This window comes from Elephas maximus, chromosome 22 (genome assembly GCF_024166365.1).
Source record: "Elephas maximus indicus isolate mEleMax1 chromosome 22, mEleMax1 primary haplotype, whole genome shotgun sequence".
NCBI lineage: Eukaryota > Metazoa > Chordata > Mammalia > Proboscidea > Elephantidae > Elephas > Elephas maximus.
This window is the reverse complement of record NC_064840.1, coordinates 8,408,225-8,435,451: the sequence shown is the minus strand read 5'-3', so window position 1 is coordinate 8,435,451 and position 27,227 is coordinate 8,408,225. Positions and strand designations below refer to the sequence as shown.

The 27,227-nt window shown below is 49.1% G+C and overlaps 1 protein-coding gene across 19 annotated transcripts in view; it reads right to left on the bottom strand.

Moving 5' to 3' along the window:
* Window positions 1-27,227, bottom strand: part of KDM2B (lysine demethylase 2B) — a 154,767-nt gene that overhangs the window by 79,964 nt on the left and 47,576 nt on the right. For 14 of the 19 annotated variants that reach the window (XM_049865302.1, XM_049865294.1, XM_049865295.1 and 11 more), the window contains 3 exons: window positions 13,907-14,085; window positions 13,522-13,628; window positions 27-120 (listed from right to left, as the gene is read on the bottom strand). In XM_049865302.1, the coding sequence (XP_049721259.1) occupies window positions 27-120; window positions 13,522-13,628; window positions 13,907-14,085 (380 nt within the window). Of the gene's footprint in view, window positions 1-26; window positions 121-1,520; window positions 2,004-2,179; window positions 2,538-2,778; window positions 3,294-3,374; window positions 13,482-13,521; window positions 13,629-13,906; window positions 14,086-27,227 lie in introns of those variants that run through there. The other 5 variants (XM_049865304.1, XM_049865305.1, XM_049865308.1 and 2 more) reach the window with 5 other exon arrangements.

The following is a 27,227-nucleotide window of genomic DNA, read 5'->3' as shown; positions in this document are numbered from 1 at the left end:
GTTGAGGAGTCTCTATCGGAACTCACCTTCCCACCCCGGAATACATGGTACCAGACGGAAGTGCCTCCAAAGTCGATGTGGAAGTCAGTGAAGCAGCCTTTCACGCTCATCAGACAGTACCTGCAGCGCAGGGCCAGGGGAGCAGAGAAAGCCAGATGTGAGCAGGCAGCTTCTGAGATGCCCGGCCGGCTGCCCTTTTATAAATGCTGACGCGGGGGGATTTTCTTTTAATCCAAATCAAATTGGAGTTCCCCACAGGGGAAGCTTCCATGGTCAGGTGACGAATCTCAGGCATTGGCCACCTGCCCTGAGGCTGGGGCGGCATTTTTTCAGGTTACCGCGAGAGCAGACAACCCACAGGCGACTTCGTTCTTTCCTTGCAGTGGGTGTACACCCTCAGCCCGCCCCGGCCCTACCCAAGCCACAGGGAGGCTTCCTTTCTGCTCCTTTGCAGCTCCATACCTGCAGTTCTCCCAAGCTGCCAGCCCCCTGTGCAGCAGCTGGGCCCCCTGGAATTCAGTTGTAAGCCACATGCATAGCTTGCCAATTACCAGAGACACACAGTCCCCCCATTCACTTCCTCATTCATTCAACAAGCATTTACTGAGAGCCAACTAGCGGTCCAGCCCCAAGGAAGGAGTGTCACTGAGAGAAACACAGAGGAATGCATAAGATCCCTGCCCTCACGCATCCCCCCATCGGAATGGAGCAATGCCCAGCAAAGTTAACCAGCAGCCCCAACTACACTAGCCTGCCCGGTGAGCAGTGCAGTAGAGAGGAATACCAGCCACAAAAGACCACAGACTGGAGGGTCCCATTTATGTGACCTGTCCGGAAGAGGCAAATCCACAAAGACAGAAAGTAGATTAGTGGTGGCCAGGGGCTGGGGGCGTTGGGACGAAATTGGGAATGACTGCTAATGGGTTTAAGACTTCTTTTGGGGTAAGGAAAACGTTCTAAAATGGACTGTGGTGAAGATTGCACAACTCTGTAAACATACTAAAAGCAGTTGAATTGCACACATTAAGTGGGTGAATTGCACCGTATGTGAACTGTATCTCAATAAAGCTGTTAAAAAAAAAAAAAGTAAAGGGATTAAAAGAAGAAGCCTGTGGGGGTGCTGGGCAGAGAGGGAGCAAGGGGGAGAGCCTGGGACAGCGGGGAGGCAGTAGGCAGCCACAGAAGGGGGGAGTGTATTCAAGGACCCTGCCATCCCTCCTGAGCTCCAGCAGGAACTAGACTGCCCACCCCTCTTAGCAGAAACCTCCCAGTCCCCTCCCTCTTCTCATGATATGCTGCCCTTGGGGGGTGGGGGGTGGGTGGGAGCAGAGCTTAAGGAGGAGAGGGATAGAGCAGGCTTCCAAGTCCAGGCCTGGCAGATATCAGCGGGCACCCGCGCTGTCCCCCTCCGTCCTCCCCACCCTTCTCCCACCAGCCTGGGCCAGGAAGCCACCCTCCGCCTCATGCCTGTGCACCTTGGCACCTCCAGAGGCACGCACACGCAGGCTTACCCCACTGACCTCTTTCCCCGAAGCTGCACATTGCTTTTCCATGGTTTGGGGAAGAGGGGAGAAATGGGGCGGGGACGGGAAGGGAGGAGCCCACAGTAGAGAGGGCGGGTGGAGAGAAAGGGGGGCGTGAGGCTGAGATGGCGGGAGGCGGGCGACTCGGAGCCCCCTCCCTCGGCTGCCTTTGGCACCTCACACTCAGGTGCACCCGGGGCTCGGCAGTATGCAGGCGGCGTGCCCCGCGTCCCTCCTCGGATAGGCTGGAAGACGCCTCAGCCATGTGTCTGCAGGAGACTGGCAAATCAGGAGGCCTTCCCGCACATCAGAGCGCCGCTGCCTAGCAACCCCATCGGAGGGTGTAGTTGACAGCGCAGGACGCAGCGCAGGAGGGCTGCGGGGCTAGGCGCTTAGAGTCCCGGCTCCCAGCTGCACACCCTCCCGGCTCCACACCCTCGCCGCCTCGCCCTAGCCAGCTGCCCACGTGCCGCTCCCCCAGGCCTGGGTGACCTCCTTCTCTCCAAGGCACGGGGGGGATTCTGATCCCTAACCCACCCACCCCCGTGGACCACACTGGACTCTTCTCTGGAAGCGCCACTTCAAAATATTAGCCCTCATTTTCCTAAAGCCACCTCTTCGGCTGATATTTTTTCTCTTTTCTTTTTTAGTCTAACCTTGGTTTCCACCCCCTCCGGGGGGCCCCAGCGGAGCGCAGTCTGAGGGAAAACAATCTGCGCGCGTGCGGGGTGGAGCCAAGAGAACGTGCCTCCTTTGGGTTGCAGCTGGACACCCCCCGGTCCCGCAGCCAAGAGGGACTCCGGGCCTGGCTCGTGGGCTTGGGCTCCTGAGCGCCTGTCTGGCTAAACTGCTCTCCCCAACCCCAGCCTCCCAGGACATGTGGACACGGGAATCCCAGCTAACTACTCTGAGCCTGCGAGCAGAGAAAGTTCTCCAAGTTGTGACTGGGTCTGCTCTGCCCTCGAGGTCACACTTCAGCCTCCAAGGAGGCCTCTCAGGGCCTGGGGCGCCACAACCTGACCCCTCTCCCCAGAGGAGCCACTCTTCCTCCCGCTGCCCCCGTCCGGGCCCAGGGCCGCCCCTCCCTCGCAGTGATGACATGCGCGGGCGGCCAGGGCGGCTGTGACAGGGCGGCTTTGTCCCGGGCCCTGCAGCAGCCCGCCTGCCCGCCCGCCCGCCAGCCAGCCTGCCCGCTAGCGCTCTCTCCGGGGCTCCCCCCTCGGCGCTCGCTCTGGCGTGACGCCTTTGCACTGACCTCTACAGCTTCCTCTTCCCCAGCTCACCGCAGTCACATGGGCGCCCGGCTCGGTGCCACAGCCAAGCTCTCTCCACGCCGGCGGACCTGGCTCCGCTTCCGCCTCGGCTCCCGCTGCCCGCAAAGCCGCGCCCCCACGGACACAAACCACGGCCCTCCAAGAACCCCTCCAAATTGAGTGCTGGAAATCCGGAGCCCCCGAACTACACGCTTGGGGGGCCCCCGCACCCCAAGACCACGGCTGGCTGGAAAGGAGCGTCGGAGGGGTTGCTGCACCTGCAGCATCAACTTTGGGGCGCTGCTGGGTCTGGAAGCCGGGCGGCTCCACCAGGCCTTTTCCCTCCAACTTAGAGAAACTGCCCGGCTGCGCAGGCGGCGTCGCCCCTGGCACAGGTCTGAAGAGACCTGGAAACCTCACGCACAGCCAGTGCTAGAGGCGGCAAGCGCGCGCCCACAGCGCACACACCCCAGGAGATACAAAGAGACGCCGGCCGTACAGCCCCGGGTGGGAGGCGACCCACACGGGCCCGCGCCGCAGATGAGTCGCGCGCAGAACAGCGACTGCCCGCCCTGCCCCGCCCGGCGCCCGCGGTTACCCTCAGTGGCGGCGGGGGCGGCGCAGATCCCAGGCGTCCCCTCCGGCGGCGGCGACCGAGGCTCGACGCGCGCACGGCCTCTCCACCGCGCTGCCAGGCCCCAACCGAGGACCGTGGCTCCCTCGCTAGCTTCCTTCCTGCCTCGGGGAGACGAGCGCAGCCTGAGCGCATCCCCGCGCTGAAACTGAACACCCGCCCGCACGGTGGCCGCCAGGGAGGGCGCAGGGAGGCCGCGGCGGCGACAGGAAAGAGCCCCGGCCAGCGCCACGGAACGCCGCCGCCGCCACCCGCGCCCCCTCGCCCAGGTGGCCGGGAGGGGGCACGAGAGTGACTCCCATCCTCGCCCTCACTCTGCGGGTGGGCACTCGAGGACTCCAGCGTCCCCGCTTCCTGGAGCATGGACGCAGACCTGGTGCTGGCGGTGACCACCCAGCAAAGCCCCCTAAACGTGCCCATCTAGAAACGGCTTGGGAAAAGGCCGGTGGTAGGGGCAAGGGGGGTGTGAGATCCCAAGTATGGCAGCCAGGGGATCAGGGATCCAGCTCTGGCCCTGAGACAACAAAGAGCGTGACCATGGGCAATTCACCCTTTCTGAGCATTTTGTCAAGAAAGCTGACCTGAAGTTCAACTCTACTTTCTAAGAGGCTCCTTTACTGCCCTGCCCCTTCTATACCTGTCCTTCTTGTTGCTGTTAAGTGCCCTCCAGTCTGTTCAACTCATAGCAACCCCATAAACAACCATACAAAACACTGCCTGGTAGGTACCGTGCCATCCTCACAATCGTTGCTATGTTTGAGCCCATCATTGCAGGTACTGTGTCAATCCATCTCTTTTAGGGTTTTCCTCTTTTTCACTGACCCCCTACTTTACCAAGCATGATGTCCTTCTCCAGGGACTGGTCCCTCCAGATAACATGTCCACAGTAAGTGAGACGAAGTCTGGCCATCTCACTTCTAAGGAGCATTCTGCCTGTACCTCTTCCAAGTCAGATTTGTTCGTTCTTCTGGCAGTCCACGGTATATTCAATATTCTTTGCCCACACCATAATTCAAACACATCAATTCTTCTCCAGTCGTCCTTATTCATTGTCCAGCTTCCATATGCAGATGAGGTGACTAAAAATACTATGGCTTGGGTCAGGCACACCTTAGTCCTCAAAGTGACATCTTTGCTTTTTAACACTTTTAAGAGGTCTTTTGCAGCAGATTTACACAATGCAACACGTCGTTTGATTCTGTAACTGCTGCTTCCATGGTCATTGTGGATCCAAGTAAAATGAAATCCTTAACTTCAGTCTTTTCTCCATTTATCATGACGTTGCTTATTGGTCCAGTTTTGGGGACTTTTGTTTTCTTTATGTTACCATGTAATTCATACTGAAGGCTGTAGTCTTTATTCTTCATCAGTAAGTGCTTCAAGTCCTCTCAGCTTTCTGCAAGCAAGATTGTCATCCACATATCGCTAGTTGTTAATGAGTCTTCCCCCAGTCCTGATGCCTTGTTCTTCATATAGTCCAGTTTCTCAGATTATTTGCTCAGCATACAGACTGAGTAACTATGGTGAAAGAATACAACCTTGACGCACACCTTCCGTGACTTTAAACCACCAGCATTCCCTTGTTCTGTTCAAACAACTGCCTCTTGGTCTATGTACAGGTTCCTCAAAAGCACAGTTAACTGTTCTGGAATTCTCATTTTTTGCAATGTTATCCATAATTTGTTATGATCCACACAGTCGAACACCTTTGCATAGTCACTGGTAAACACCTTCCTGGTATTCTCCGCTTTCAGCAGAGATCCATCTGACATCAGCAATGATATCCCTCATTCCACATCCTCTTCTGAATCCGGCTTGAATTTCTGGCAGTTCCCTGCCGATGTACTGCTACAACTGCTTTTGAATTATTTACATGTGTGATACTAATAATATTGTTGGATAACTTCTGCATTCTGTTGGATCACCTTTCTTTGGAATGGGCACAAATATGGATCTATTCCAGTCAGTTGTCTTCCAAATTTCTTAGCATAGACACGTGAGCAGTTCCAGCATTGCATCCATTTGTTGAAACATCTCAATTGATATTCCGTCAATTCCCGGAGCCTTATTTTTTGCCAATGCCTTCAGCGCAGTTCAACTTCTTCCTTCAATACCATCAGTTCTTGATCATATGCTACTTCCTGACATGGCTGAACACTGACTAATTCTTTTTTGTACAGTGACTCTGTATATTTCTTCCATCTTCTTTTGATGCTTCCTACGTCATGCAGTGTCTTCCCACGTTGTTGTTAGGTGCCATTGAGTCAGTTCTGGCTCGTGGGGACCCTATGTACAATGAAATGAAATAGAATGAAACATTGCCTGGCCCTGCACCATCCTTACAATCCTGGCTAATGTTTTAGCCCACTGTTGCAGCCACCGTGTCGGTCCATCTCGTTGAGAGTCTTCCTCTTTTTCACTGACCGTCTGCTTTACCAAGCATGGCGTCCTTCTCCAGGGACTGGTCCCTCCTGATTATGTCTTGCTTCTAAAGAGCATTCTGGCTGTACCTCTTCCAAGTCAGATTTATTTGTTCTTCTGGCAGTCAATGGTATATTCAATATTCTTCGCCAACATCATAATTCAAAGGCATCAATTCTTCTTAAAGGTCTTATGTATTCATTGTCCAGCTTTTGAATACATACGAGGCAACTGAAACACCCTGGCTTGAGTCAGGTCCTTAAAGGGACATCTTTGCTTTTTTAACACTTGAAGGAGAACTTTTGCGGCAGATTTGCCCAATGCAAATACATCATTTGATTTCTTGACTGCTGCTCCATTGTCCCCATAGAATCCTTCAACATTTCAACTTCAGTTCTTTCAGCTTGAGAACTCCTGAGTGTGTTCTTCTCTTTTGGTTTCCTAACTCCAGGTCTTTGCGTATTTCATTATACTTTACTTTGTCTTCCTGAGCCACTCTTTGAAATCTGTTCAGCTCTTTTACTTCATCATTTCTTCCATTTGCCTTAGCTGCTCTACATTCAAGAGCAAGTTTCAGAGTCTCTTCTGACATTCGTTCTGGTCTTTTCTTTCTTTCCTGTCTTTTTAATAACCATTTGCTTTCTTCATATATGATGTCCTTGATGTCATCCCACAACTCATCTGGTCTTTAGTCATTAATGTTCGATGCATCAAATCTGTTCTTAAGATGGTCTCTAAATTCAGGTGAGATATACTCAAGGTCATATTTTGGTTCTTGTGGACGTGTTCTAATTTTCTTCAGCTTTGACTTGAACTTACATATGATCAATTAATCGATGGTCTGTTCCTCAGTCGGCCCCTGGCCTTATTCTCCGTGATATTGAGCTTCTTCATCGTCTCTTTCCACAGACGTAGTCCCCTTAGTAGCTGTGAGCCCTACATCATAGAATTTTTGTGGGAATTCATTGAGAGAAAGGAGTTGCCCATATATACAATGGGGCACAGTTATGGACACTTCCTAGACATGTCCAAACACTTCGTGGGATTGATTTACTGGGTTTGAAGGACTTTAACCACGGTACCACCCAGGCTCCACTCCAAATAGCTTCTACAAGGGCAAAAATAAACCTTCTCCATTCTTTACCCAAACTCCATCCACTGGGCCACTCAGCGATATTATCAAGTTATATAATCATCGAAGATTCCTGGTGGTGCAACAGTTACGCGCTCAGCTGTTAACCCAAAGGTCGGTAGTTGGAACCAACCCAGAGGCTCTGCAGGACAAAAGACCTGGTGATCTGCTCCCATAAAAATTACATCCTAGGAAATCCTATGGGGCAGTTCTACTCTGTTACGTGGGGTCACCATGAGTTGAAAATCAACAGGAGGGAACACAACAAAAAGGATATATAATTATCAAGTGCTAAAAATAATACAGCGGAACTTGTGAGAGCCGGAACTCAATGGCACCGCCTTGTTTTTCCAGGTATCGCAAGTTTTCCACCTTTGATAGGAAAAGTCTTACTACTTTTTTTCTATCGCTCTCTATTAGTGGAAAATATTTGAGTTTTCCTTCTCTGAAAGGTTTCTGCCTTACACAGGTTCCAACTTCCGCAGGTTTTACTTTATCTATTTCCATGCATGACACCATTTCACCCTTAAGAGAACCCAATAAACTCCTTTCTATGGAAGTGAACGTTGAAGGCATTTGATGCCCTGGGCCAGCGTCTTGCTTCCTGGTGTCATCTGATGGGAGGCCTCACCTATTAGTACTTCCCAATGGCCTGCCCTTGAGGTTATATGCAACTAGTTGAAATTTTTTTTTTTTTTACTACTCGATGGCACTGGGTTTTTTTTTTTATGTGTATATTTGGCCTATTTAAAAGAAAAATTAATAATTCCGAAGAATGATCTCCCATCTTGGATTTGGGCACCAATCATTGAGTGACCTTGAGCAAGGCCACTGTCACACCTGTAAAATGGATGTGGGGTTAAATGACTGAGCTGACACGAGAATGCCGTGGACCCGATGACAGCTGGACCAGGGTGTCCACATGGGAGGGATATTCTATTTTAGCCACAAATGCCTCAGCTCCTGATGGCAGGGGCCATGGCCGATTCATCCGTATAAGTGCAGCACCCAGCAACCACCCCAACAATTATTTGAAACAGCTGTGTGACATCGGACCAGATCCTCCTCCTTTCTGGAAATCAGCATCCCCATCTGCTGAAACAGGCAGAGGCCTCTAATTGGTGGCTTCACGGAGCCAAACTAGGCCCAGATGTGCTTGGTTTCCCCAACACTGTTTAAAAATACATTTTTTTTTTTTTTCATTTTTGAAGGCCTACCTCTCCAGTTGGCCACAAGCCCCACTAGCCCCTATTGTCTTACACTCAGCTGCTTCTCCCATTACCTGCCTGGATCCTGGTATCCTAGTCTGTGAAATGGGGATAGTAACACCTGTTTCCTAGCATTGTTCAGAGAGACGTGCCAAGTGTCTAACCCAATGTCTGTCTGCATACATGGAATAAAGTGGATGCTGGCTTTATTTGTTCCTCTTGTAATGAGACACTGAGGTAGAGAGGAAAAGGCAGAAATCCAGAGGCTTGGGGTCTGGTGGTCCATGCCCCAGGGCTTACTCCCTGTGTGGCCTTGGTAGCTTCTCTAGGCTTCAGTTTCCCTTGCTGATTATTACACAGGGATGATCATTTATGAAGCCAGAAAACATGGCTGCTAAGAGATCCTCACCAAAGTGATAGTGGGGTGTAGAGATAAAGCCGTCCACAAATACGAGACCTTGAAAGCCAGGGGATACCTGAATTGCCACTACGGCTGGAGCCCCTATGTTTCTTCAAGAGGCCACATGGACAAGCATCTTGTCCCATATGTGAACCACACTCTAAATTGACAACCACTGTGGTCTTTGTCTTCCCCACAACCGTCGGAGGGAGGCAGAGTAAGAATGACAGGATCCAGGGGCTTTGCAGAAGGGAAAACTGTTTCTAAGAGTATGAAAGACTTGCCGTAGCCACCAGGGGGCGGCAGAGGCAGCACCTGACACTTGGTTCTAGCGACCGGTTTTTCTGTTTCTCATCCAAAAATTTCCCCCCACAGCTCCTCCTGCCACCCCCAGAAAGAACACGGGGAGAAGAATCCAGGCAACTCTGAATTGTTTCAGGACCAAGTATATGCGTCACGCGGGGCCCTCTTTTCCTTCGCCTTTTGGACTCACTGCTTGTTAGCCCACAGCGTATCTTCAATACACAAGCAGACCTCATTTCTGCAAGGCCTGTGTGCTACAGGAGCAGACTAAGGAAGAAGAAACTTGCTAGCCCCTTCCTGGAATGCACCGTAAAACCCAATGGTCCTAAATGAAAAAGGTCACATCAGACACCTAGGGGATTGTGGAGGATTTAAAGTATGTTCATAAATTCCTTGATACTTCTCCCTTCTAGTTGTTGTTGTGCGCTGTCAAGTCTTGCAACACATACCGACGCTATAAACCAAAAACAAACCGAACCCATTGCTGTCGAGTCAATTCTGACTCATAGCGACCCTACGGGACAGAGCAGAACTGCACCGTACGGTTTCCAAGGAGCGGCTGGTGAATCCGAATTGCCAACCTTATGGTTAGCAGCCATAGTTCTTAACTGCTGCGCTTCCAGGGCTCTTAGACGACACCGTAAAACTGTCCCATTAAGTTTCCTAGGCTATAATCGTTACAGGAGCAGATCACTAGGTCTTTTCTCCTGCAGAGTGCTTAGTAGGTTCAAACTGCCAACCTTTCAGTTAGCAGCCAAGCACTTAACCACTGTGCCACCAGGGCTCCTTCCTCCCTTCTAGAGGTAGAGCTTAATTCTCCTCCCCTTGAGTTTGGACTGGACTTTGTGACTCCCTTTTAACAAATAGAATATGCCAGAAGTGACTTATGTGACGTCCAAAATGAGGTCATAAAAGGTACTGTGGCTTCCCCTTGTTCTCTCTCTCAAATCACTTGCTCTGGGAAAACTAACTGCCATGTTGTGCAGATGCTCAAACAGCACCGTGGAGAGATTCACACGGTGAAGAAGTGAGGTCTCCAGCGAACAGGCACCTCGGAAGTAGATCCTCTGGCCCGAGTCAAGCCTTCAGATGACTGCAGCCCAGGCCTATGTCTTAACTCAAGTTTCTGAGAGATCCTGATCCAGAACCACCCAGGTCGGCCACTCCAGGACTCTGAGACAAAGTTTGTCGTTTTAAGGTGCTAAGATTTTTTTTTAAGATGCTAAATTTTGGTGAATTGTTATACAGTAATAACTAACCAATATAGGGATATTCCCAAATAACTGTCACAGTTTTTGTAGTTATAAGGAGTCTTCCAAGACAATTCTAGATAGCTAAAACATTTCTGCATGAGCACTGGTGGTGCACATGGTACAAACAGTAAGCACTTGACTGTTAACCGAAAGGTTGGCAGTTCAAATCCACCCAGAGGCTTCGGCGGAGAAAGGCCTGGAAATCTGCTTCCATAAAGATTACAGCCAAGAAAACTCTATGGGGCAGTTCTCTTCTGTCACATGAGGTCACTATGAGTGAGAGTCAACAAGAAAAACAAAACATTTCTGCAGGATGGAGACGGAGGAGAAGCCAACGACAGAAGTGCACAATGAACTCACTCTGTCTCCCCTCAACCTCCTGTATGTTTCTTCACAGACCCTAGACCAAAAACCCGATTCCAACTCATAGCGACCCTATCGGACAGAGCAGAACTGCCGAGTAAGGTTTCCAAGAAGCAGCTGGTGGATTCAAACTGCCGACCTTTTGGTTAGCAGCCGAGCTCTTAACCACTGTGCCGCCAGGGCTCCAAACTGCCCCCTAAATTTCAGTAACGGCCACTGAAAACCCTATGGAGCACAGTTCTACTCTGACATAAGCAGGGTCACCATGACTCACAGCTGACTCAATGGCAACGGGTTTTTGATTTGCCTCTAGAACTGTCAGACGATAAATTTGTGTTCTATTAGAGTCTTTGAAACAGCAGCCTTAGGAAAGGAAGACACCCCTCACCACGACGGAGCAGCATAAACTCAGGAACCAGAGAGAAAACAGCAGCATGTGTGGCTACCACGTCCGCTCTCCCAGCGCCTCCAGCACAGATGTGCTGTGACGTCTAGAAACAGTGTCATTTTAATTAAATTCCACAGAACCACCCTATGGTCCCAGAGGGCTTCAGCACCGTGGGATTTTTACCTTGCTTATTAACTGAAATGAGTGTTCTTTTCAGCCGAACAAATGGACTCTTTCCAAGGGAACAATTTCCTTTGTAACAAGGTTCAAATCCTATAACATATTCCTATGGCCACTGGTCAGGTTTATAATTCTATTTGCCAAACAATCCAACCAACACGTTGAAGAGATGTGTTCCTAGAAAATTGTGAGAACATATACATATATTTCGTGTAATTAGATAGTATTCTAAATGTATTAACAGAGCTCACTATTTAAAAGAATCTTTCAATAAAGTGAAGAATATACTGAAAATCTCGGGGAGGCCACGCATACATTAATTGGAGTCTATGTCACCCAACATGATTTGACCTTCCTAAATATATTTCAAATCTGTCTTCAACTTTCATTTCCCTGCCTCGTCATTCTCTCTCTCATCTAGACACTGCAGTTGCTGCTATTGAAGTCAGCTCCCAGCTCATAGGAATCTACACACAAGGGAACGAAATGTTGCCCAGTCCTGCACCATCCCAATGACTGGTTGCAGATCGGACCATAGTGATCCACAGGGTTTTCACTGCCTCATTTGTGGAAGTAGATTTCCAGGCCTTTCCTACTGGTTTGTCCTAGTCTGGAAGCTCTGCTGAAACCTGTTCAGCATCATAGCAACACACAAGCCCCCAAGCCTTCACTGACAGACAGGTGGTGGCTACACACTGGTACACTAGCCAGGAGTAGAACCCAGGTCTACTGCAGGAAATGCAAGATTTCTACCACTGCCCCCACAGGATGAGGGTTGTTGTTGTTGCTGTTGTGTGCGCTGAGTGAGTTCTGACTTATAGCAACCCTATAGGGCTGTAAGACTGCCCCATTGGGCTTCCTAAGCTGTAAACTTTACAGAAGCAGACTTCCACATCTATATGCCATGGAGCAGCTAGGTGAGCTTGAACCACCAATGTTCACTGAATGCTTGACCATTGCACCACCTGGCCTCCTCAGAATGAAAGTTTTTTAAAAGCCATCACCATCGAGACGGCTCCGACTCATAGTGACCCTATGGGACAGAGTACAACTGCCCCATAGAGTGAGGATTGGCAAGTGCAAAGGGCACTGAAGGAGCCCTGAGAGGGGCAGAGCTCCTTTCCCCTGAATTCCCATCTCCTTTGTCATTTAAGCCCAAGTCAAATGTCCCCTCCAGGAAGCCTTCTTGAAACCACCAACCAAAAAGGACTCCTCCCTCTCTGCCCAGCCCCTGCCCAGGGTTAGGGCTGCACCCAGACAGCATGTTCTCTGGGGGCTTTTAGTCTTGCTCATCATTCGACTTCCCATGCTAGGGGCTCCGAAAATTCTGCTCCAACTGAATCAGAATGGAATGAAATGAAAAACCCTCCTACTCTCCCCTCATCCCTCCTTCAGCCAGATCAAAGGGGTATCCAGAGCATCAGCTTGGAGGGGAGGAAACATTCCTAGGAGGCAATTAAAGAAAGAGAGAGAAGCTTGAAAGCATAACTCAGAGCAGCGCAGGGTCCAGGGCACCAGGTTCCCTTACAAGTCTGGCACAGAGTCCACATTCAGTATCCATGAATAAAGGACTGAGTGAAGGGCAAGTTCACAGCCATAAGCTCAGGGGGGCTGCCTGGCAGCAGGCTGAACATAGAGATGTTAATGGTTTCTGGGCCAGCAAGGCCAACTCTTCTAGGAAGCCCAGAGCAATGGCCCTGCCTGGGACAGACCATGTTCTCCTGCCCATTTTAGAGACAGAACACTGAGGGTTTGAGATGGTGGCAGCCTCGAAGGTGACTCCCTCTTTACAGGGGTCCACTGCTTGAGTCCTTGAACATGGAGGGGGCGATAGGAACACCTGCCCATGGTAAACACCTGGTCTCCAGACACGCAGGTGCCAATCTCCACAGCTGGACTGTGGTCCTTCCCAGCCCAGCACCAGCGCCCTTCCTAGAGGGCCCCCTAGGAAGTTAGGCCAGCTGAGTACATGGTCCCTGGGTTCTAAGGTTCTTCTGGGTCAGGGTCCTGGTTCTAAACACCAACAGACAAAAACACTAGACTTCTCCCCACCCCTTGCCCAGACCAAGTGTCTGTTGTGGGCAGGTACCCCCAAAACGCCCACTCCCGGGGCACGCTGTCACTTGGAGGGAGCAGACAAATGCTTGAAAAGACTCACAGACACACACACCTAGATGCACACAGAGACACGTCCACATTCCTACTTCTCGGGTCACATCCCCCAGGAGAGCTGGTGGGAAGGCCAAAGGACCATCTGGGATGGTCAGAAATCAGAGCTGCCACATATCAGGGATGTAGTAAGGTGCTCCCCACACACCAAGGACACCCAGCCTCGTACCGCAGCATCGTTGCCACAGGGCTGGGGGCTCAGTCCTTCAGCTCTGAGGGGCAGCACCTCTAAGACCTTCTTGGACGGCCAGGCCCTCCCTCCCTCCAAGCTCCCGGCCCACCGTGGTGTCTTACTTCTTTACTTTCGGATACTTCATCTCAGCAATGGCATTGGTGGCTTCCGTCTGCTTCTCCTTTAAGTGCTGGGGCCACATGTTGTCCACCCAGTCTACCAGGTCGATCTGAAAGCCACACCACCATCAGCGCTCTCTGTCTCCTGCAGCCCCAGCCAGAAACAAACACCCTCTTTTGCCCTGGGGAGTCTCTAGCTGTCCTTAATCTTGGCTCCCTCACCTCCTGGGCCCCTTCCTCCAGCCTCAGCCAGCATTTAAACCAAAACCCTGTTCCAGACATGCCCAACCACCCCTCCTCCAGGGACCAGCCTTAGCCAGGACACGGGGGACCCAGGGGAAAGGAGCCGTGGTTGGCAGTGAGAGGAGGGGCTGTGACCAGGGCCTACCACAGTCGGACGCTTGACCAGGTGCTCCAGCTTGGTGTGGCTGAACTCGAGGCTGATGACGTTGTAAAGCTTGTCCCGCTGGGCCTCGGGCGTCTCGTAGTAACGCACAAACTGAGACATGCTCATCTCCGTGCCCTTCTGGGTGTTCACGTCCATCACATCCACCAGCCGCCGGCTCCCTGCAGGGAGAATCCACTCACTGGGGGCTGCCACCCACGGAGGACTCCAGATCTTACTTGGGACCCCCCACAAAACCTGCTCCTTCTCCAGGTTTCCCCATACTCCTCACCTCTATTTCATGTCTGTTCAATGACCTCATCCTCTTGCCTTTCCTTACTGAACCAGTCTCCAGTCCATCTGGTTTTTTCTATCCCCACTGCCTCAAACCTAGCCCAGTCCACCATTAGCGGTGGTGGTGCACTGGTTTAGCACTCAGCTGCTAACTGAAAGGTCAGTGGTTCAAACCCACCAGCCTTTCCAAGGGAGAAGAGACCTGGCCATCTGCTCCTGTAAAGATTACAGCCTAGAAAACCCTAGGTTCAGTTCTATTCTCTGACCTACAGGGTTGCTGAGTCGAAATCGACTTGAGGATGCACAACAACAAAGGCGACCTCAAGAGCTTCCCACGGGTTCTCCAGGCTGCCCCTCCTGTCCATCCTCCACACTGCAGTCAGGGTGAGCATTCTAAAACAGAGGCTCTCTACAATGTGGACACTCCTCTTTCTGTATAAGACCCTCCAAGGCTCCCCATTGCCTACAGAATATTCCCTTAGCATGGCACTCAAAGCTTTTCTGTTTATTCACAGCACTAGAATAGTACTTAACTCTGTAGCTAGTTAGCTGTTTGGAAATGAGGTTTGGAGAACTCACTTGCCCCAAAATGCCCGGTTAGTGAGCACCAGAGCTGGGAATCGCATCCAACTCAGTCTTACGCCACAGCCTAGGTTCTCAGCCCTCTGCATTACTGAATCTTGATCAAATGCTAAGGCCTCGAGGCGAGATGCGAGGGCAGAGGGGGTCAGAAGCTGGCCAAATGGACACTAAAATAGAGTGGAGGGAAGGAGTGTGCTGTCTTATTAGGGGGAGAGCAACGAGGAGAATATAGCAAGATGTATATAAGTTTTTGTATGAGAGACTGAAAAAAAAAAAACAGGAAAATCACCTCAGATGACAAAATGGTAGACAATCACACACTACTGGGAACCATGGACTAGCCAAGTTGACACACAGTTTTGGGGGATACAATTCAGTCCATAACAGAGCCTAACACTAAAATGATCACACCTGCCCCCTCGCACACACCCACTGCAACTTAGACAATTCATAACAGAAACAGTAGAACAGATCTAAAGAACGCTAATAAAATTTTGATATTTCCCCCCAAAAATGATCCCCAGCTCTGGTGGACAGCTCCGTGCCCCAGGGATCCTGTACCGCTGGGGTGGGAAGCAGCTTAGTTTTTCCGTCGGGGCTGCAGGTCCACCAGGGGGCAACCCTGGTCTTTGGTAGAAATTCTGGCCGGGATCTCAGCAGGGCTGGCTGGGCTCCTGGAACAGGTGGGCTCAGCTCAGCTTTCCTGACAAGCCCACCTGGCAGACAATCTGCTGCCGGGTTAGAATGGGGTGGGGGAGGGGGAGATGGGGGAGTGGGAGGAGAATGGGCTCCCGACCCCCACTTCTCTGACCTCCACATCTCCACCTCTCCTCCCCTCCAGACTCTGCTAAGGATCAAGTCTGGAGCCTTCCCCTCTTGCACCCCTCTAAACAGCACCGCTTCTGCCTGAGAACAGTGGTATTTGCTGCACAGGTAGGAAGATGGGATTTCCCATTACCATCAAGTCGATTCTGACTCACAGCGACCCCATGAGTTACAGAGTAGAACTGCCCCACAGGGTTACCAAGGCTGTAATTTTACTGAAGCAGACTGCCACATCTTTCTGCGGCAGAGTGGCTGGTGGGTTTGAACCACTGACCTTTCAATTAGCAGCCAAGCACTTTAATCACTTTGACACCAGGGCTCCTTCCCCAAAAGAACTGTTGTTGTTGTGTGCCCTCGAGTCGATTCCAACTCATACCGACCCTATAGGACAGAGGAGAACTGCCTCGTAGGTTTCCAAGGAGCAGCTGGTGTTTTCGAACTGCCAACCTTTTGGTTAGCAGCGAGGGTGAGCTCTTAACCGCTTCGCCACCAGGGCCCCCCCATAAAGATTACAGCCTAGGAAACCCTATGGGACAGTTCTACTCTGTCCTATAGGGTCACTATGAGTCAGAATCGACTCGACGGCACCTAACAACAACAAATCTTTACAGACACAGATCTCCAGACCTTTCTTCCACAGCACTGCTAGGTGGGTTCGAACCACCAACCTTCAGGTTAGTAAACTACCACAAACCATTTGTACCACCCAGGGATAAAGGATACAAAGACTGCAGCTCCAAAGAAGCTCAAAGAATTCAGCACTGAAAGACTGAGCTCAGCTGCCCCCCAGGATAATGCAGCTAAGACTTTGTGGGTTCAAATCCCACCTTGGCCACACTCCAGCCCCAGACAGCTTCACTGCTCTCTATAACATGGGGATAAAAACAGGACCAAGTTCATGGACTGTCCTGAGGCTTAAATGTGAAAGTCCACACAAAACACTTCAGGGCATATGGTCAGCAAATTTCATCTGTTATTGCAGGTGGAGAAAGGGAGGCAGACGGAAGGTTAGGGTCTTGCCTAAAATCGAAGCAAGACAAATCTCAATTCCAATGGTCTGACCACTTACAATCCTTAAATTATAATCAGGAATGGTTACGAGGGAAGAAAGGGGCGGGGAGGAGAAATCACTAACCCGATAGTAGACAAACATTAACTTTGGTGAAGGGAAAGACAACACATAATACAGGGGAAATCAGCACAACTTGGCCAAGGCAATGACAGAAACTTCCTAGACACATCCGAACACCATAAGGGACCGAACTACTGGGACTGAGGGCTGGGACCACGGTCTCGGGGGATATCTAGGTCAATTGGCATAACACAGTTCATAAAGAAAATGTTCTACATCGTACTTTGGGGAGTAGGGTCTGGGGTTTTAAAAGCTTATAAGCAGCCATCTAAGATACATCTGGTCCCATCCCATCCCATCCGGAGCAAAGGGCTACTAGACCATATGAACCACAGCCTCCACCAGCCTAAGCCCAGAAGTACTAGATGGTGCCCAGCTACTATCACCAACTGCTCTGACATGGATCACAGTAGAGGGTTCTAGACATAGCGGGAGAAAAACGTAGAACAAAATTCAAATTCACAAAAAAAGCCCAGATCTACTGGCCTGACAGAGACTAGAGGAACCCCCTAAGACCATGGTCCCTGGAAACACTGCGAGTTCAGAACTGAAGCCACTCCAGAACTCCATCTTTCAGCCAAAAATCGGACAGGCCTATAAAACAGTAATACACGTAAGGAACGTGCTTTTTAGTTCAATGACGTATGAAACCAAATGGGCAAAACCTGCCCAAAAGCAGAATTGATAAGGCAGGAAGGGACAGGAAACCTGGACAAACGGACATGGGAAACCCGGGGTAGAAAGGGGGAGAGGACTGACACATTGAGGGGATTGCATCCCATGTGACAAAATAGTTTGTGTATAAATTTTTGTATGAGAAACTAATTTGCACTGCAAGCTTTCACCTAAAACACAATAAAATTATATATATATATATATATATATATATATCAAGATCACCTGTGTGAAGAGGGTTCTAAAAATGCTCTAAAACTGATCATGGTGTTGGTTGCACAACTATGAACAACTAAAAACTACTGAATTGCACAGTTTTAATGGGTGAATTTATGGTATATGAAAGATATCTTAATAAAGTTTAGTACTCAGGCCCTAAACGACCAAGGAAATTGGTTTTCCTGTAAGTATTTTTTCTTTCATAAAAATCTATCAGCTTAAAAGCCACATAAAAAAAGTTAAAGACATTATTTTAAACCAATCCCATTATTTTAAATCAACCCCATACTACTGGGGTACACAGAGCCACACAGCTCAAGAGCTTTGGCCACAGTTCTTCCAGAAGGTTCCAAGGAGCCTTCACATAACTTGTCCTCCTAGCCTCTTCCTTCCCCTATTGTATAGTTTATCTAGTGGCTTTACAAAGAGAAAATTATCATCCATGGATGACATCATACCATTTTATCCTAAATACTAGATTTTTTTGCCCATTCGTGTCTCACCTTTCTGCCCTACTACTCTGTAAGCCCTGTGAGGGCAGGAATCCTGTCAGTCTTGCTCACTAACCTATCCCAAGTATTAGAATGGAGGCTGGCACAACAGAGAGGCTCAGTAAATACTTGTTAAATGAATAAATGATAAATGTTGGTTATTGTCCATGTGTCCTGTCCAGCATGTGACATGAATTCACAAATAAATGACAGCTGAAATGGCCTGGGGTTGGCTATGGGTAAGTGTCTTAGATATTTAGTGCTGCTTGCTACGAGTCGGAATCGACTCAACGGCACTGGGGTTTTTTTAGAGCAGAAATACCACAAGTGGATGACTTTAACAAACAGAAGTTTATTCTCTCACAGTTTAGGAGGTTAGAAGTCCAAATTTAGGGTGCCAGCTCCCAGGGAACTCTTCCTCCCTCTGTCGGTTCTAGGCGAAGGCCCTTATCATCACTATTCCCTGGTCTAGGAGCTTCTCAGCACAGGGACCCTGGGTCCAAAGGGTGCACTCCGCTCCTGGAGCTTCTTTCTTGGTGGTGTGAGGTCCTTTTCCTCCCTGCACAATTCTCTCTTTTATATCTCAAGAAAGACTGACTCAAGATACAACCAAATCCTATAGATTGAGTCCTGCCTCATGAACATCACTGCCTCTAATCCTGCCTCATTGACATCGTAGACGTTAGGATTTCCAACACATAGGATAATCACATCAGACCACAAAATGGTGGGCAAGTACACAATACTGGGTTCCACGGTCTAGCCAAGTTGATACACATTTTTGGGGGACACAATTTAATCCATAACAGTGGGTATGTACATATAACTGCCCCTACAATAGGGAAGATGAACCCCCCCATCTGGAAATCACCTTGTAGTCTTGAGCAGTCAGGAGCCCTGTTGCTGGGACAACGGTCACTGAACACAGACGGAGTGTCAGCATGGTATGAGAGGTGGTTTTCACTTTCTTGAGGGTGAGATCTTCCAGTCCTCCCATTCCAATCCTCGGGGCTTTTTAAGTATCTCTCTTCCCTCTGCTTCTCTGCAGCTTTCTTCAGCCAAAGAGGCTACTCTGAAGCAATGCAGGCCTGACTCCCCGCCCCATGCAGGTCCCCAGCTGAACCCATCTCTTCCTGCTCACCCAAGGATGAAAGCGGAAGTCAGGGCTGGAGTGGCTCCACTCAGCCACAGTCCTTCCCAAACCAGGGTAGCGCTCTGAGAAGCAGCCGGGCCAAGAAGGAGGGTGGCATGGTGCAGTGAAGAGCCCCAGGGGTGAGGGAGGATGAAGTGACCGTGCTAGGAGTGGAGGGTTGGGACTCTTGACTCTAAGAATAGCCTCCATCCAGCTCCCCAGGTGTCCTGGAAACAGGAGCCCATAGGGGATAGAGTGGGAGAGGGAAGAAGGAGGAAGGGAAGTCAGTGCCTGGACTCCACAGACCACCAGGGGAACACAAATGCACCGGTCACTGAAACATCCAACACTGCTCAGTCAGGCCCTCATGCCGCAGCAAGAAAGCAGAAATGATGGCATGATTCACAGGGAGACAGAAAGACAGTAGTAAAAGAGACCCTTGGCTTTAGAGTCATGCGTTCTGGGGTAAGGGCCAGCTCTGACCCAAAGCAGGTGAGGGCAAGTTTCCCTCCATAAACTCAATGCCATTGAGTTGATTATGACCTATAGCAACCCTATAGGACAGAGTAGAGCTGCCCCATAGGGTCTTCAAAGCTGTAATCTTTACAGCAGCAGACTGCCACATCTTCCCCCTACAGAGTGGCTGGTTGGTTTAAAGTGTTGACCTTTAGGTTAGCAGCCAAGTGCTTAACCACTACAACACCAGGGGTCCTTTTTTTCCATTCACAGATGATGATAAATGACCAAGACACATACAACAAAATTCTAACTCACAAAAAAAGACTAGACTTACTGGTCTGACAGAGACTGGAGAAACCCCAAGGGTATGACCTCTGGAACACCTTTTAGCTTAGTACTGAAGACACTCCTGAGGTTCACCTTCAGCCAAAGATTAGACAGGCCCATAAAACAAAATGAGACTATATAGGTACACCAGCCCAGGGGCAAGGACGAGAAGGCAGGAGGGGACAGGAAAGCTGGTTATGGAGACACAAGGTCAAGAAGGGGAGAGTGTTGACATGTCGTAGGATTGGCAACCAATGTCACAAAACGACATGTGTATTAGCTGTTTAATGAGAAACTAATTTGCTCCGCAAACCTTCACCTAAAGTACAACAAAAAAAAGAAATGACAAAGACAATGGAATTAGACACCATCACCCTTTTGCAACCCCTAATGACCTAATTTGCTTTTAAAAATCAAAGATGTCACTTTGATCACTAAGGTGAGTCTACTCAAGCCTGGTCTTTTCCATCATCTCATATGCACATGAAAGCTGGACAATGAAAAAAGAAAACAGAAGAAGAGTTGATGCATTCAAATTATGGTCCTGGCAAAGTATACTGAATGAACCAAGGACTGTCAGAAGAATGAACTTATCAGTCTTAGAAAAAATACAACCAGAATGCTACTTAGAGGCGAGGATGGCAAGACTTTGTCTTCCTTACCTTGGATATTTCATCAGAAAAGATCAATCACCAGAAAGGACATCCTATTTAGTAAAGTAAAGGGTCAGCGAAAACGAGGGGAACCCTCAATGAAATGGACTGACACAATTGCCTCAGCAAAGGACTCAAACGTACCAAAGATCACGAAAATGGCACAGGACTGGGTAACGTTTTGTTCTTTTCTACATAATGTCGCCACGAGACGGAGCTGACTCAATGGTACCTAACAACAGTGCATTATTGGAGTAAGGCATTAAATATCAGTGCTGCTAACATGAGAGAGAGAGAAATAAGGCTTGATGTCATGTACCTCCTGATAGAAGAACAGAACACCATCTATGGAGTAGTCTTGCCAGAAACAATAAACATGTATCTGTTGGGTTTTTGGGTTATCTGCTGTTGTTGTTGGGCACCCTCGAACAGATTCCGACTCATAGTAACCCCATGTGTTACAGAGTAGAATTGCCCTATAAGGCTTTCTTGGATGTAATCTTTACAGAAACAGATTACCAGGCCTTTCTTCCATGTGGCCACTGGTGGGTTCAAACCACCAACCTTTTGGTTACCAGCCAAATACTTAACTGTTGTGCCACCAGGGGTCAGGGAACCCTGATTAACATTAAACACGTAGATCCAACTACCGATTTACGGGAAATATAGGGGACAAAGAAACATGTTAAACTACTCCAAAAGTGTGCCATTGGCAAAATCCAGGCAAAGGAAAACTCCACAGGTCAAATAATTCGATTCCTTTGGATTGGAGGGAAAATTCAGAGATCAAAAGAGGCTTAAAAGGCATATCAATCAATCACAATGTATGGTCCTTATTTACATTGTCTCATACAACAACCAAAAAAGAAGGAAGTAATAGTTATGATATACAAGAAATTTGAACAATGTACATGGACATCTGATGATATTAAGAAATTATGAGAATGCAAGAAGGGATAGGAAAACTGGACCAACAGACACAGAGAACCCCGGGTATAAAGGGAAAGGGGGAGAGTGCTAACACATTGTGGGAATTGCAACCAATTTCATAAAACAATTTGGGTACAAATTTTTTAATGAGAAACTAATTCACACCGTAAATTTTCACCTAAAGCACAATTAAATTTTTTTAAAAAGAAAGAGTTTTTGAAAAAATTAGGTGTGATAATGATATAGTAATTATGTTTTCAAAAATTCTGTATCTTTAGAGCAACATACTGGACAATTAGGGATGAAATTGTATAATGTCTGGATATGCTTCAAATATTGCAGGAGAGGAGGAAATGGATGAAGGTATGGATGGGGAAGAACTGGCCATGGACTCATGGGTGCTGGGGCTGGGTGATGGGTATGTGGGCGTTCTTTATATTATCTACTTCTGCTACTATTAGGAGTCCCTGGGTGGTGCAAATGCTAACCGAGAGGTTGGAGGTTCAAGTCCACCCAGAGGTGCGAGGCGCCTTGGAAAAAAGCTTGGCAATCTACTTCCGAAAAATCGGCCACTGAAAACCCAATGGAAAGAGTTGAACTTTGACACACGTGGGGTCGCCATTAGCTGGAGTCAACTCAATGGCAACTGACTTTTTGTTAATACATAAAATTCTCTACGACAAAAAAAAATTTTTTTTTTTAATTTGTCACTAGCTCTGATTTGGCTTCAGAAAACTCACTTGACTTTTCTAGACTTGGAGGGTCTTCATTTGTAAAACGAGTCTGTTTGTGGAAGTAGATGATAAAAACAATGGAAGAGCCTAACGTCAGGTACATGGTAGCGTCTATAATACACTTCCCACTACCTGCACAGCAGGTATGAGATGTGGAAAGAGCCGTGAGGTTCTGAATACAGGCGAGGAAGTGTTCTAATCAGACAGTAAGAGAAAAGGCGCTCTTTCCCCCGTGTGGGACTGCGCAGACACCACAGCCTCCACCTGGAGAAAAAGGGTTCTTTTCCTCTCACTTGAGTCTCTGGGTGATGGTACCAACGGTTAAGGCACTCAGCTGCTAACTGAAAGGCTGGCAGTTTGAATCCACCCAAAAATGCCTCAAAGAAAGCCCTGGTGATCTATTTCCAAAAAATCAGCCATTGAAAACTTACAGTTCTACCTGACACACAGGGGGTCGACACGAGTCAGAATCCACCTGACGGCAACCAGTTACTGGTGAAGACCCCGATTTGGGATACAGTGAATGACTTCTGCTTTGCTCAGCTGGGGCCCAGGGAAAGCCACAGCATAAACTGTGGGTACTCCAGGGCCACTGGGACGGGAGGGCCAAGAGCTCTGGACTGAGTTCTAGTCCCAGCAACTGCAATAGGTGGTCCCTGGGCCAAGTCACTGACCCCACTCTAGGCCTCTGTCACCTTGTGTGTGAAGAAAGGAAGAGTTCACCTTTCTTCTTCTCTGCCACAGAAGGCTTTCTTCAAACAAAAGCTTTGGCCGGTGCCATACACATAAGTAAACACAAGCAGCTGCGCCTGAAGCAGGAGACGGAGGGGCCCAGAACTCAGACCTGGAATCCTGGGAGTTCCCTGTGAAAACCCCTGGCTCAGATCACATCAGGTCCTTTTCCAGGGCCAACACACTGGTTTTCAGTCGAGTTCCTGCGTGCTCAGATCACTTCCCTTCGATGGGAGCCAGGGGGACATGGAAGGGGGCAAGAGACCAAGAGCCCTGCCCAAGGGGTCACTGGGGACACTGGGGGCCTGCCAGTCCCTTTTGGCCTTAGCTCGGAGATTAAGAATTAGCACTCCATCTTCTCAGGTTCCCGGGCTGATCGGCCACCCACAGCAAGAGTGAGCTGGGCATGAGTGCCCGTCTTGGACAGAAGCTCAGCATGGGGAGGAGGCAGCAGCCCAAAGGGACAGGTCAGTGCTAAGAATGGAATGTGGCCCTCCAAGCTCTGGGGAGCAGCTGCCCCTGAAACAGCTGACAGGGACAAGCTGCCTGTTGGGATCTGCAAGGGATCCACAGAGCAGGACCCCCCCCCCCCCCGCCTCCACCCAGCTCCTAAAGTCAACGGGTTGCAGGAGAAATTTTCCACGAGGAGGGTGCCTGGCGTTCCTAAGTAGGCCAACAGCCCAGGCTCAGTACAGCCTTCCCTCCCTCCTCTCTCGTCCCCACCTCCCCTCCCCTACCCAGGCTCATTGGTTCTCTGGGCTCACAGGCTGCACACATGTCCGACAAACTCCAGCTGCAGAAATTCATTGCAGCCCAGTGGCCCTTGCTTTGAAGGCTCCATTGGTCAGCATCAAGAGCCGTGCGTGAGCCTGGAGCCAGGAGGATGCCACTGAAAGTCACCTTGAGGGCTAATATGAAGCACACACAGGCACTGACCCTGATTCCCTCCAAGCCCCACACTTCAGAAAGTGCACAGCCCTGTCCCACATCATAGATTTAGAACCTTCTCCATCATCCTCCAGTTTCTGGATCCATTTTTATTCTGCTCTTTGGGAGTATCTCCTTATCCATCTCACAGGGGGAGCGTATATTCACAAACACACTGGCCACAAGTTCAAATCTCACTCCATGACTTCCTAGCAGTGAGGCCTTGAGTATGGCTGTGAGCCTCTCTGGGCCTCCATTTCCTCATCTGTAAAGTGGAGATGAGAGGACCTGCCCTAGTGACCTGACACAATGATTGAAAGCACTTCGTAAACTTAAAAGCAAGGCTCCTAGGGAAATCTACAGACAGAGAGAGTAGATTGGTTTGGTGGTTCAGTGGTAGAATTCTCACCTTCCATGCAGGACACCCAGGGTCGATTCCCGGCCAACACACCCCATGCACAGGCACCACCCTGTCAGTGAAAGCTTGCAGACTGCTATGGTGCTGAACAGGTTTTAGTGGGGCCTCAGACTAAGATGGACTAGAAAGAAATGCCTGGCGATCTACTTCCAAAAATCAGCCAATGCACAGCAATGGTGCAGGAGCAGACAGCGTCTGGTTCTGTTGTGCATGAGGTGGCTCAAGTGCAGCTAACAACAACAACAGGGTTGGGGGATGGGAAGACAAGGAAGATACCCAAAGAGTAGCGTTCTTTTATGAGGTGATGAAAACGTTCTAAAATTGATGCGGTAATGGTTGCACAACTCTGTGAATGTACTAAAAACCATAGCCTGGTATACTTTCAATACCCCCTGCTAAAGGTACCCTGGTGGTGCAAGGGTTAAGTGCTCAGCTGCTAACTGCAAGGCTGGTGGTTCAAATCCACCCAGCGGCTCCATGGAAGAGAGACCTGGCAATCTGTTTCCATAAAGATTACAACCTAGAAAACCCTATGGGGCAGTTCTACTGTCACGTGGGGTGGCTATGAGTCTGAAGAGACTCCTGGGCACCTAACGACAACAGTAGGTGAATCGTATGGTATGCGAATGATATCTCAATAAAGCTGTAGGTACGTAAAAAAATAAGCAGGGGTCCTATTGAGGACACTGTCTCAAACTGAGGGAGGAAAGGTGTAGGAAAGGAGGGGGGTTTCAGGGCTGAGGTCTGATCCCAGGTCTGATGCTATGTCACTGCACAACTTAGAGCAAGCCTCTTCCCGGACCCAGGCCTCAGTTTCCTCAATGTACGCTAAGACAATAGAGAAAAAAGTCCCCGGGTTTTCCCTAAGGACTACTATCTTCCAGCTCCTCACCCCCATCACCTATTTTCACTACCCCAGGCAGATTCTGCCAGGCTGGCTGTCCCCTGTGCCCTGGGCTGGAGACCCCAGCCCTCTGAGACAAATGGACATGAGAAGATACAAACGTAGACTAGCAAACCACGCTAACCCCGACCAAACCAAAAAACCCACTGCCGTCGAGTCTATTCCGACTCATAGCAACCCTATAGGACAGAGGAGAACTGCCCCATAGAGTTTCCAAGGAGCACCTGGCAGATTCGAACTGCCAACCTTTTGGTTAGCAGCCGCGGCACTTAACCACTGCTCCACCAGGTTTCCAACCCCAACCAGGCATGAAAATCAGAAAAGTCATCAACAGCACAACACCAAAGACTCCTGGACTAAGAGACACGGAGTGTGGACCACAGTGTCGTCCAGAAGTTACAAGCACGAGCTCTAGGGACAGACAGATTTGGATACAAATCTCAGCTCTTCCACAACCTAGCTATTTGGCTTTGGATAAGTCACTCTGAACCTCGGTTTTGACATCTATTAAACTCAGATACTGATAACCAGGGCTTTATGAAGATTAAAACCAAAAACAAACCCATTGCCATCAAGTCAATTTCGACTCATAGCAACCCTGTAGGACAGAGTAGAACTGTCCTATAGAGTTTCTTAGGAGTACCTGGTGGATCTGAACTGCCAACCTTTTGATTAGCAGCCGTAGCACTTAACCACTACGCCTCCAGGGTTTGCTTATGCAGATTAGATGATATAATATAGAAGTTGTCCCTGGTTCATAGGTCCCTGGGTGACGCAAACTACCTGCACTCGATTGCTAACCACAAGGTTGGCTGTTCGAACCCACTCAGTGGCACTGTGGAAGGAAGGCCTGGTGACCGCTTCTGTAAAGATTACGGCCCAAAAAACCCTATGGAGCTCAGTTCTACTCTGTAACACATAGGGCTGCCATGGGTCAGAATCAACTCGATGTCTACAGGTCTGTCTCTCTCCCTGGCTCATAGTAAGATCTCATACTAAGGTCTGGCAGCTGATGCTCTTATCCACGTTTCTGAGAAGTTACCCCACAGAGGAATAATTTGCATTAGGAAAACAATGGGTAGTGACAAGTATAGTTTCCCTAGGCTTCTACTGCTATCAAGACTCTGATTTCAGAACACTAGTGCTTCCAGAAGAAAGAAGGTGAGACAAATCTGTGTTCATTCCACCGGAAGAAAAACCACACCTGCGGACCAAACTGCTGACCACTCCCTCATGAAGCCTTCCTCCCTAAGGCTCATGATCCAGCGTACCTGACTTCATATACCTGCCCCTTCTTCCACCTCTAACGATCCTGCCAGATGGATGTTTCTCCACCTGCCTGTCTAACCCTCACTTCTCTCCTGAGCTCAAATTCAATGAGGCCAGTGTGGAATTTATCTACCCTCCCCCCCGCTCCCACAAGCCTGCTTTTCCTCTGGGGTTCTGTTAGCATCAGCTGCTCTCATTGCTAAGATTCAGACCCACATCTAAGTTCTACTCTCTGATGTGCCATTTACTATCTGAGCAACTCAGGCAAGTCACTGCCCTCCAGGCCTCAGTTTCCCCCATCTGTGAAATGGGAAAGCAGCACTAGAGAGCTCTAAGAACTATTCCAGGACTTAAAAAACAAACAGTCTACAATTTTAAACAAATTTAAATAAGGCTGGAGGTTCCTCAAAAAGTTAAATATAGAATCACCATATGACTCAGCAAGTACACTTCTAAGTATAAACTCAAAATACTTGAAAGCAGGAATACAGATTATTTGTACACCAGTGGTCATTGTAGCATTTTTCACAACAGCCAAAAGGTGGAAACAACCTAAATACCCATTCATAAATAAAATGGATAAACAAAAAGCCATACCATAAAGAGACACGAAGGTCTGAT